This window comes from Chrysochloris asiatica, unplaced genomic scaffold (assembly GCF_000296735.1).
Source record: "Chrysochloris asiatica unplaced genomic scaffold, ChrAsi1.0 scaffold00042, whole genome shotgun sequence".
NCBI lineage: Eukaryota > Metazoa > Chordata > Mammalia > Afrosoricida > Chrysochloridae > Chrysochloris > Chrysochloris asiatica.
In genome coordinates this window covers 21,639,945-21,651,911 of record NW_006408560.1, presented here as the reverse complement: position 1 = coordinate 21,651,911, position 11,967 = coordinate 21,639,945, and the positions used below count along the sequence as shown (strand labels likewise).

At 43.9% G+C, this 11,967-nt stretch overlaps 1 protein-coding gene across 1 annotated transcript; it reads right to left on the bottom strand.

The window, feature by feature from the left end:
- Positions 1-678: 678 nt before the first annotated feature.
- On the bottom strand, positions 679-11,904 carry NDUFS2 (NADH dehydrogenase (ubiquinone) Fe-S protein 2, 49kDa (NADH-coenzyme Q reductase)). The gene is made up of 14 exons (XM_006861671.1): positions 11,606-11,904; positions 10,763-10,869; positions 5,837-6,027; positions 4,024-4,144; positions 3,744-3,856; positions 3,409-3,483; positions 3,167-3,244; positions 2,780-2,865; positions 2,386-2,505; positions 1,695-1,824; positions 1,318-1,413; positions 1,091-1,174; positions 914-971; positions 679-716 (listed from the first exon to the last, which is right to left on the bottom strand). The coding sequence occupies exons 1-14, from the start codon at positions 11,698-11,700 to the stop codon at positions 679-681; spliced, it is 1,392 nt and encodes a 463-aa protein (XP_006861733.1). The 5' UTR covers positions 11,701-11,904.
- Positions 11,905-11,967: the final 63 nt, after the last annotated feature.

Below are 11,967 nucleotides of genomic sequence, written 5' to 3'. Positions count from 1 at the left end.
GGCGGGCGGCTCCCGGAAGGGCCAACTAGGGGAGCTGGGAGATCTGGTTGCTTAAGCCTTAGTCCTTCATTGACTAAGGCCCTTAATCCATGGAACGAGGGGGATTCATGCTTAGGGAAGGCTATCTACATTTGCCATCTTTTACTCTACCCCTGTTCAGCGATACATCTGTGATAAACTACCCCTCTAGATTACTTAAAGCCCCACAATAGCCCTTTCCTTCCCCCCTAGAATTTTATCCCATCTTGATTTGAATCTGTATAGATAATGAAGGGGCTTGGACGGGGAAGTCTGAGAAGAAAAGAGGAAGAAAAGCGGAAATGGGGAATGGAGAAGTGGAAAACATACAAGTCAGAGAAGGGGGATGGGGCATTAGCAGGAAAAACTGGTAAGAACTAATTCTAATACAGAAAAGGAGGATGGATTAACAAACACCTTTAGGTTTCCCATCAAAGAGAAACATAGTAAGATTCTGAGAAAGACACACTAGAAGTTTGGGCATAGTGGCTGCAATGCAGCTAATTTATTACACTTTTTCCTTTTCTAGTACACACACAGAAAGTCTGACAGCTAAGTATACACGGATGTGTACACACATATACACACACCCATTTCCAAATGGTGACGAATATCACTGAGGAACTGATAGGAGGAGAAGATCAAATGTTGTTTCCCTGCTCACCGATCTACTTCTCCAAACACAATATCTTGGGTACCTGGGAGAGGTCAGGGGGTGGAAAAGAAATGGTGTCACCAAGCATTCAGAAATTTTACCTGTGCCAAGGAGATTGAGGACTTGATTCCATGCCCACAGTCTATGTCAAACAGGGAAGGCCCAGTTTCTGTCCCCAACACAAGTCCCCAAGTCCAACCCACTTGTCTGGGATGTCTCTACTACACAATGGTCTTGTACCTATAATGGCAACGACATCTGCCAACATGTGTCCCTTTGACATCTTGTCTAAACCAGCCTGGGGAGATTGAAATAGTAAGTGTTAGATCTGCAGTGTAGGGGAGCTCATAAAAATTTAAGGTCATAAAATTACTAGATTCATTTACTGGAGTTAGAATCATTGGGATTGGTTCTTACCAAGTGCGCAAAACCAGGAGCCTTGATCTTGCATCGATAAGGGCGGCTGCTGCCATCAGATACCAAGTAAACACCAAACTCGCCCTGTCCAAGGAAGATCGGCTGCCATTAACAGGAAGAACATTTTCCTCTGCTAACAAACCCTGTCTATTCACCCTCATGTCCTCTCACTGATGAGCTAGAATTTACTTGGACACCTATTTCTCATCTTCCACTCCTTTCCTCACCTTCGGGGCCTCGATGGCAGTGTATGTGGCCCCTGGAGGAACTTGGTAGCCCTCAGTATACAGCTTGAAATGATGAATCAGTGACTCCATAGAAGTCTGCAGAGGAGACAACAGAGTATCAACAAGTCAGACACAAACTCTAACTCCTAGTCCTTCCCCAGCACAGAAAATAATTTCGACCTTTAGGCAGACTAAACATCCACACACAGATCAGTGAGCAGAAACGACAGAAAATAAAAGAGAGCTCCATGAGGTTAAAAATCTTACATACTAATTCATTAAAAAAGGAAACCAGAACAGCAGGTCTAATCTAAAGATACTCTTCTCGTGCTGTTGCACCCTTTCTAAGCCCGCCTTTCCCTCTCCCTATAGCCAACCTTCATTTCTGCTCGTTTAGGAGGAGACACTTTGGCATCATCAACCTTGATCTCCCCAGGAGGCATCTTGTTTAAACACTGTAAGATGATTCGAAGGGACTGGCGCATCTCCTCCACCCGACATAGGTACCTGAAGTAGATAAGACAGACTTAGAACACGAGAAGGTCAGAGGATCAGATACGGAGCAGGGAAGGATGCCCTTTGGCCAACGTGAAAAAGAGTTAAGTGAACTTTTTTTTATTCTTTTCTTCTTAGTCCAGTATGTGGCTTGACCACCCACATAACTCCTGATGATTGTACTAAATCCTCTCCTTATTTTCTCAGACCATGTCCAGTTGGTTTGCTTAAGCAGGTGTTTTAAAATAGAAATACCCTCTTAAATAAACTAACAAACCAAAAAAAAAAATTTTTTTTAAGTGGGGGAGGAGAATGTAAGGGCAAAATAAAAGATATAACATATGAGGGGGCCTCAAAAAGTTTCATGGAAAAATTCCATTATCTTTTAATTCTATTATTCCAAGAACTTGTTGAAGTCCCCTCGTATGTGAAAGTACTTTGTAAAGCAATTTAGTTTAATATACACAAGTACTCTGACAGATTTCAGGAGGTTAAAGAAGACAGTCGGAGAAGAAAAAAGATAGGTAAGAGAAAGTAGCTTGCCAAGGAGCTGGAAAATCACTTGGGCCTTACCTATCATAGCAGTCCCCTCGGGAGCCAATGGGAACATCAAATTCCACCTGGTCATAAACATCATAGGGCTGTGTCTTCCGTAGGTCCCACTGGATACCTGAGCCCCGGAGCATCACCCCACTGTAGAGAGTATAGGGATAAGGATCACATTCCATAAACCAAGAAAAAAGACAAACTTTCCTCTTTAGTTCCCCCTTGTCCCTCCCTCACAGTCTGGGAATGGGATAAAAACTCAGAGCATGATAAGGAGGATGTCAAACATGCCTGAAGCTAAACTATTAGACTAGAACACCCTCACCTCTCCCCCAAACTATAGTCCCAACCCTAGAAAGGGGGGTCCGAATTAAGACACCCTGGAGAACAGGACTCAGGAGAGAAGTCTTGTTCCTCACACCTGAAACCATAGTTTAGCGCATCTTCTGCTGTTACAACCCCAATGTCAACTGTCCGGTTTCGCCAAATCCTATTGTTGGTCAGCATCTGTTGGTGAATAAAATTGGTATGCTATTACTCTTCATAACAGGATACTTCCATATTTTTTTTATAAACCCACTGGCAGTGAGTCCATTCCAACTCACAGTCACCCTATAGGACCTAGTAAAACTGTTTTCAAGGTTGTGTATCTTTATAGGAGTAGAAAGTCTCTTCTTTCTCCTGAGTGGCTGGTGGGTTTGAATTGCCACATTTTGGTTAGCAATCTAACACTTAATCCACGGTGCCACTTCCTATTTCTTTTACAAGTGGGAACTTTTAAAAAAAGGAGCTTTGACTCCTATCTTACCTCCTCCACCTCATCAATCCGAAGAGAGAAGTTCTTAGAAAACTCATAGATGTCATCCATAAGTCCAAGGGGTAAGTCCTAGAAGACACATGGAGGACAAGAGTGGGTACAGCAGAGATTTCAGTAAGGAGAGCCAGTGGAGTCTCCTTTCCCAGGGCTACAGCCTCTGAGATTCCACTGCCCTCCAGTGGCCACACAGAATACAAGACTGGGCTGAATCGGTGACAGGGGAGCCTGCTCACCTGGTGCACTCCTCCTGGGCGGACGTAAGCAGCATGCATTCGTGCTCCAGATACTCGTTCATAAAACTCAAACATCTTGATAGGACACACTGGGAATTAGTGACATAGTCCTAGGCCTACAAGCTCAACACAGTGGTCCACTCAACTATTTCTTATGCCCAACCAACCTCTCCTGACACAGAGCTCCTAAGAATATAACCCAGGTTATACTCTAAACCTTCTATCCACAAAAGGCCTCCCCATGTTTTCTCCCTCTTTTCATCTCTTGTCTCCTTCAGATCTTCTTTACTTCTTATACTTCACCCCCTATTCCTACTCCTTCCTCTCTCTCATACCTTCTCCCTTTCTTCAAACATCCAGAAGAAAGGGGTCATGGCTCCAATGTCCAGGGCATGTGTGGTTACAGCCATGATGTGATTCAAAAGCCGTGTGATTTCTCCGAATAGCACTGAGGAAAGGGGCAACACCAGAGAACATAAAGGTATAGGAGCTGACAGAGAAGTTCTGGGCAAAGCCTGGGCTTTGAATACTATACTTGGGTTCAATGCTCCCTAAGCAGGGTGACTGATGTGTTGTGCACACAAAGGGTCACAGGAAAAATGTAATAAGGCATACCTCGGATCCACTGTGCCCGCGGTGGAGGCTGGATGTTGAGCAACTTCTCCACAGCCAGTGAATAGGCCTGTTCATTACACATCATGGACACATAGTCCAGCCGGTCAAAGTATGGAAGGGCCTAGGAAGAAGGTGGAAACTGGGTCCTATGTAACAGACCAAGGAGGCCCCAGTCTGGCAGCTGGAAGCCTTGCTCTCAGTGGGCATCAGGGCTCAGTGCTGTGTGGTGGTGGTGGTGTGTCATGCAGTTTGGTCTGACTCATAGTGACCCTGCATAGGGTTTCTGGGGCTGAAGGAGAAGAAAGCCTTGCAGATTCAAACTGCTGATCTCGCGGTTAGCAGCCCACCATATAACTCTCCAAGTTTCCTTCAATGCTGTATAATATGCCTTGCCAATTTCAGAAGCCACAGGAAGACAAAACAAAATATCCCCCAAACTCATAGTATTATGCTGGTCAATATTTAAAAACCAACTCCTCAAGGAGGAGAAAAATCCCTGATTTGTCATGTTTGCCAGTTCCCATGGTGAAAATACTCCCACTCTGGTCAATTTCAAACTAGCATCATTATATAACTGGACAATGAGAAGATGTGTCATAGCACACCCTACATAGTATTTCCACCATGGGGATAAAAGCAAACACCTCAAGACAGCATAATAAAATGCAGTCAAATACTTACGAAGTGGTTTCAAGTACGTCATACCTCGACTTTTAATATAATGTATTCAATTATTAAGTTCACATAATTTTAATAATGAATGTGTTTAACAACCCCCTCAGAGAATTCTTGAAAACGTTAACAGTTGGCTCTTGCAAACTACTTTCAGCTAGCTTTTGTAAATCACTGCCAATAATCCGTTGACTCTCTTACATTTCTGAAAACAAGACAGTAAGGAACAAAAGGAATCAGTCTTAGGCATCCTGGGGAGTGAGAGATTTAGGGAAGACTGATAAGGATGGGATTTGTTTTGGGTAGGGGGTAGGAGTGAATGCAAAAACAAAACAAAAAAAACAAAACAAAGTCCTAGCACTCTGCTTAACCAACTACAGCTTCCAGGAAGTAGGTGGGGCTAAGATAATCTACTTTGGGAAAGCCTGTCCTTGTCCTGATGTCACTGTGACGTGGGATAATGTTACAGGGCTAAACTCCACTGACTCTGGGATCAGAAACCATCCTTGCCTGGACTCTTTGGGGAATCACATTCTAGTCACTGTGAGTAAATCTTATTCTAGTGACTAAATCTTAACCCCACCATCTTCTGTATCATGACCCGTTTCTTCAAAAAAGAAAGAAAAAGTTTTTGATTCGTTTCCCAGAAGGAACTCCTTCAAATCTGACCCACACCATTTGGGTCACACAGTTCTCCTAAAATCAGCAAACTCAGTCACAATACCCCTCCGTTACTCTGACTCATTTAAGTGCTTCAAAAACAGAAGATATAAGATTCAGCTGTTACTCCAAGAGCGCTGACGTCTCTCTCCTCTTTCCCTTTCCCCAGGGACACCAGATTTGACGCACCCCAGTAAGAGAGCAGGGACACTGAGGCAGCAGAGTACAGATAAAGGGGCCAGCCAAAAGTCAACTAGAGAAAAGCTGGGAGTGTAGCTCACACTAAACCAAATCCAGATGACTCAAGCATCCCCTGCCACCCCTTCCAAACCGTCCTCCCAACAAAGATTCTCCCAATGACCTTGATAGATGGTTCCCCTCAACATCCTTCTCCCCACGGGTTCTGGAAACAGCAACTCAGCAAAGGTTCATGCTAAAGCATTCCCAGATCCTGTCAACAGGCCCCGGTTCAGCCCCACACCTGCAGATAGGTCTTGTATTCAATGAGTTTCTCAGTGCCTCGGTGCAGCAGCCCGATGTGAGGGTCACACTTCCGCACCATCTCCCCACTCAATTCCATCACTAGTCGCAGGACTCCATGGGCTGCTGGGTGCTGAGGCCCAAAGTTGAGGGTCAAGTTCGACACCATTGTGTCCTTTGGAGAATCCACATCTGAGAAGTGGGAAACAGTTCATTGCTAAATGATAATTTGCCTGGAAATCCCCCATGAGACAGTAACAGTTAGCCTCTCCCATTTAACAATGGAATTAACCATATCTTATTAACCATATCTTATTAATTCTGGCTTTGCCATTTTCAAAATAACCAGAAAGAGGGTCATTACGTCGGGAGAAGGCAAAGGAGATTTAAGCTTCTTGATAGGAGGGACTATAAATCTCACTCTATGTCTCCCAGAATACCTTTCCGATAACAGTAATAGAAGACTTATATAGCCCTTGTTATGTGCCAAGTACTTGACTTACTTTAACAAATTCTTACAATTACAAGTAGTAAGAAAACAAAAATGAAAAATCAACCTGTTGTTGTTAAATTCATTTCAACTTCGACACTACTGGGCAGAATACAACTGCACCATAGGGTGTCAAAGGCTGAAAGCTTTATGGAGGCAGACTGCCTCATCTTTCTCCCACAAAGTGACTGGTGGGTTTGAACCACTGACTTCTTGTTTAGCCAAGCACTTAACCACTGTGCCTCCAGGGCTCCTTATTGTGTTGTTGTTAAGTGCTGTCTAGTAGGTTCTGACTCATAGCGAACCTACTTAGGGTCTCCTATATGAGTACTTGTTGTTAAGTGTTGTCGAGTCAGTTCCGACTCATAACAACCCTGTATAGGGTTTCCGTGGAGCAGCTGGTGAGTTTGAACTGCCCACCTTGCAGTTCAAACAGACCTTGCAGTCATAGCACCACACCAGAACTCCATATGAGTAATGGTGGTGGCAGCTGTGTGTCACCAAGTCGATTTGGACTCATAGTGGCCCTGTATAGGGTTTCCAAGGCTGTAAATCTTTACTGGAGCAGAAAGCTTCATCTTCTTTTCATCCTGGGGCAGCCGGTAGATTCAAATTGTTGAACTTGTGGTTAGTAGCCCAACTCATAATCCACTATGCTACCAGGCTCTTTATAGGAGTAGTTGTTGTTAAATGCCGTCGAGTCAGTTTCGACCCACAGCAACCCTGTATAGGATTTCCAAGGAGCAGCTGGTGAGCTTGAACTACTGAGCCTGCATTTCAAACTGAATTTGCAGTCTAGGGAATTAACCCACAGTGCCACACCAGGGCTCCATATGAGGAGTTGTTGTTAAGTACCATTGAATCAGTTCCAACCCATAGCGACCTTGTATAGGGTTTCTAAGAAGTCACTGGTGAGCTTGAACTGCCGACCTTGCAGTTCAAGCGGCTTTGCAGTCTGGCACATTAACCTACAGCGCCACACCAGGACTCATATGAAGAGTTGTTGTTAAGTATTGTCGAGTTGGTTCCAACCCATAGAGACCCTGTATAGGGTTTCCAAGGAGCAGCTGGTAAGCTTGAACCACCGACCTTGCAGTTCAAGCGGCTTTGCAGTCTGGCACATTAACCCACAGCGCCACACCAGGACTCCAATACTAAGATTGTTGTTGTTGTTAGGTGCCGTCGAGTCAGATCCGACCCATAGCGACCCTATACAGGGTTTCCTAAGAGTGATTGGTGAGCCGACCTTGCAGTTCAAACGGCTTTGCAGTCTGGCACATTAACCCACAGAGCCACACCAGGACTCCTTGATTAGTAAACATCAATTCCTTTACTTCTTAAAGGTTTGTAGCTTAAGGTTTAATATTTGGCACACCAAGTCTAGAAAAACACCTTAATATTTGCCTACAATGTCAGATAGTAATCTATGCTTTCAACAGTGTTAAAATCCTTCATAAAACTTCTATAGAAATATGTTTATATTTTTTTCTAAATAAGCTGAATTATCTAAATTAGTTCTGTCCAAAGAACTTTCTGCAATGATGGAAAATACCTTATATCTGTGTTGCACTACTGATAAAGACTAACCACACACTGAGTGCTTTAAATATGGCTTGTATGACTGAGGAAGACAACTTTGAATTTTATTTTATTTCATTTCAATTAATTTAAACTTCAATAGTGACTACAGTACTGAACAGAACTGATCTAGATAAACTGCCATGGGTGAACTGTATGGAATCATAGATACTATATAGTAATTGAATATAAAATTCTTGAACTGTACTCATTTAAATTTTCATATAGGAAAAGAACAACAGCAGGTACTAATATATTCCCATTGTATTGGAGACAAAGAGGACAGAGAGGCTAAGTGACTTGCTCAGGATCACAGAGCTATAATAACTGACAGGACAGTGCCAGGATTTAAATCCAGAAGTGTAGCTCCAGGTTCAAATATAGTTATAGTGGTGGTGGTTATGCACTGTGGAGTTGGTTCCAACTCATCACAACCCTGTATAGGGTTTCCAAGGCTGTAAATCTTTATGAGAAGTCTCATCTTTCTTCCATGGAGCAGTTGGTAGTTTCGACCTGCTAACCTTGAGGTTAGCAGCCTGACTCCTAACCACTACCCTACCAGAGCTCCTCAACCACTATGATACACTGTCCTCCAAAGTCCAAAGTATCTGATGAATGGACAATTAAGCTGGAAATGTAGACTTACTGCTAAATTTGTAAGTTACCATGAAGTACTTAAAAGAAGGACAGAACATTGTGAAGACTTCATGGAGGTGAACCTGAGCTGATTCCTAAGTTTAGGGAATGATTCAGATAAGAACAGGGAAAAGAAGGCATTTCAAGCTATGCCATCAATACGCACATCTTAGAAAGAAGGAAATAAGTATCTGTTGAACTCATATAGGCCTGCACAAGAGGCAGAATATTGGTGCTGAGAAACAGAAGGAAGCAGGGTTTAAATTATCAATATCTTTAAAAACAGTTAATATTTATGAAGAACTTACCATGTGCCAAGCACTACACTAAGTGGTTTACGTTTCATCTCTTTTAATCCTTACAATAATGCTATGAAGTAGGGACTTTATTCACCAGCAATTGAAATTTGAAACCAAACCCATCTTCCGAAAGTTCAAAATTGCCTGTGTGTCACCGAGCAAGTTTTATCTCCTTGCACTATGTTGTTGTTTGCAGTACCTGTTAAGTAAAATTTGATTCATAAGGTTTTCAAAGCTGTGATCTTTCAGAATCAGATTGCCAGACTTGTCTTCTGAGGAGCCAATGGATGGCTGCAAACTGCCAACCTTTCCTTGAATCATCGAGCACAGAACTGTCTGCACCACCCAGGGACTCCTTCTTGCACCATGATTTCCTCCAAATTAGAATACTAGTACCATTTTCATTGGGTTATAGTATGGATTAAGTGAAATAATAACACACAACACTTAACACATAATTAGCACTAGGCTACTGTTACTGTTAAATTACTGAAAGGTAACTAGAAGTGTTTTTGAGCAAGAGAAAGAAAGACATAGTAAAATGTTGTTTAGGGAAGATGAAGGCAATGATATTATATAACATATTGGAGAGAGGACAGATCGGTGACAGGAACCCATTGAAGAGGCTTCAGAAACAGTCATGGTTTAATACAAGATGCATCTGAGCTAGAGTGAAGGCTTAAGAATAAAAGGGAGAGGTGACCAAAGGTGACAGACTACATGGCTTGATAATTTAGGGGGCATGGGCAGAAAGGACAAGAGAGCAAAAAAAAGCCAGGAATGACTGAAAAGTGTTAATCCTGAGGGATTAGGAGAATGATGCTGCTAATAGTCAAAAATCAAATAAAGATAGACCTCATGCTATAGGGACAAAAATGGTTTGCACTTAGGCATATTTAATTTGGGTGGCAGTGGGGAAACCACCATGTCCAGAGAGGGCGCTGGACATGTAGTATTGAACACTGGGGGTGGAAAGGAAGCTGCAGATTTCAATTTGGTAAGGGCAATCAAGTGTTACCTGGAATTTACCTTTTCTAGTCTACTCAGAATGCCTTTCCTTTCCTTCTCTACCTGGTAAATGTCATTGTTAAGAGCTGTCTAGTCAGTTCCAACTCATAGCAACCCTGTATAGGGTATCCGAGGAGCAGCTGGTGGTTTTAAACCGCCAATCTTGTGGTTATCAGTCTAGTGCTTATCCTACAGCACCACACGATTGCTGATGTTGTTGTTAAGTGCCATCAAGTTGGTTCTGACTCATGGCAACCCTGTAAAGGGTTTCTGAGGAACAGCTGGTGAGCTTGAACCAACAACTTGCAGTTCAAACCGACCTTGCAGTCCAGCACATTAACCCACAGGGCCACATCAGGATTCTTATCACACCTGGTAGATACCTATTATTATTATTACTGCTGTATTTGTTATTACTACTATATATTTGAGTTATGATGTTGGAGAATATTGAAAATACCATGGACTGCCAAAAGAACAAACAGATCTGTGTTGGAAGAAGCACAATCAGAGGGCTCCTTTGGAAGCAAGGAAGGTCAGACTTTGTCTCTCATACTTCGGACATATTATCAAGAAGGACCAGTCACTGGAAAAGGACATCATGTTTGGTAAAGTAGAGGGTAGGAAAAAAGAGGAAAACACCTCCCTTCCCCAAGGAGAAGGACTGGCACAGTGGCAGCAGCAATGGGTTCAGGCGTAGCAACGATTGTGAGATTGACACAGGACTGGGCAGTCGATATCAACTCAATGGCACCTAACAACAACTATATTTGTTGAATTGGGTGATGAAAGAAGCAAAGAATATGGGTTAAAACTTGCTTTAGAAAAGCAACCTAAAATGACAAGAATCCCAAAGCAGTTTAAAACTGTAGGGCAGGGATGGATGTGGGTTAGGACAACAGCACTAGGCACTCACCATTCCAAGGTGGAGGTTTCCAGTGGGCTGTTTCCTTGGTAGGGTACATGACAGCTCCCCCAAACTGCTCTGCCCATTCCACATCTGGTTGCCACTGCCGAGCACCTCTGGGGAGTTAAAAAATCCAAGACAAAGGACCTAAAGAGTAATTCAATCCCCTGTTCCCATTCACTCTCCAGTGGGCCCAGGGAAAGATTGGATGCTTCAAAATCCCAAGTCACTGACACACTAAACAAGATGAAATCCTAGAAGTTCCATTTCCACTAACATTCAACCTATACCTGAAATCACTTCACCCATCATCCGTGCATGCAAGGTTGGGAACTATAGTTCTTTCATATTCATATTCCCAACACAGAACACATGAACGCTAGAAAGGTGCTTATTCAAGGTCAACCGAAGAAGGACCAAGAGGTGGGAGTGTGTGCAAGCATTCTAGCTCCTTGGAGGAGCCCTAGGTTTCTCAGGCATGACCAGGGAGGTGCACTGGGGCCAACCTGGGATCCTAGTTTTACACTTTCGTGCGCGTTTTCCTACTGTCCCAGTCTCTATAGAGGCTTTTCATCAGTAAAGCATTAAGCAGCAAGGAATAAGAAGAGCACTAACTCTAATGCCGAGGGTCGGGGTCTCCTACCCCACTGATTTCACTCCCCTAGCAGGGCAAGCTCAAGTCTCTCTCCTCTCCCTCGGCCAGTGTAGGCGCTACTGCATCCTGGAGCCCTAGACTTGAGGCACGGGAGCAGGGTCACAGACCTGGGTCATTCTTTCCTATGGGGTCACGGGTGCTACGGAGTGTCCCATATTAGAGAAACCCTAGCCTCGGGAAAACCGTCTCCGTCTCACCTGTTGGGCTGAATCGGCAGTCGGCTCCCGGCCCCGGGCCGCAACACCTGGGCCGGGACACCCCGGAGGCTGCAGAGGGCCCTGAGCGCCGCCATCTTACTCCCGCTGCAGACTGCGGGAAGGAGAACCGGGCGGAAGTGCTCCTGCGCGCCTCCTTGAGGGCTTCTCGCCTATGAGCACAATAGAGTCGCCCTCTTGAAAGCTGGCAGTGTCGCCAACCGCGACTCTGACAACATCCGGGTTCTGTGTCTCTGCTTCACTTTAAATAGCGATGACTGCCGCTATCTTTACTTACGGTTGTCAAGGCATAAACCAGCAAAACTTGCCATCCCTATCAAGGACAGCAACGCACTCCACGATCC

Bases quoted from the DNA above. Each gene is read 5' to 3' on its own strand.
- NDUFS2 (XM_006861671.1), bottom strand. From the start codon at position 11,700: ATGGCGGCGCTCAGGGCCCTCTGCAGCCTCCGGGGTGTCCCGGCCCAG. The intron at 1,175-1,317 runs GTGAGGAAAGGA...TTCCTTGGACAG, and splicing joins CTGCCATCGAGGCCCCGAAG to GGCGAGTTTGGTGTTTACTT. The intron at 717-913 runs GTACAAGACCAT...GACCTCTCCCAG, and splicing joins AGATGTCGTTGCCATTATAG to GTACCCAAGATATTGTGTTT.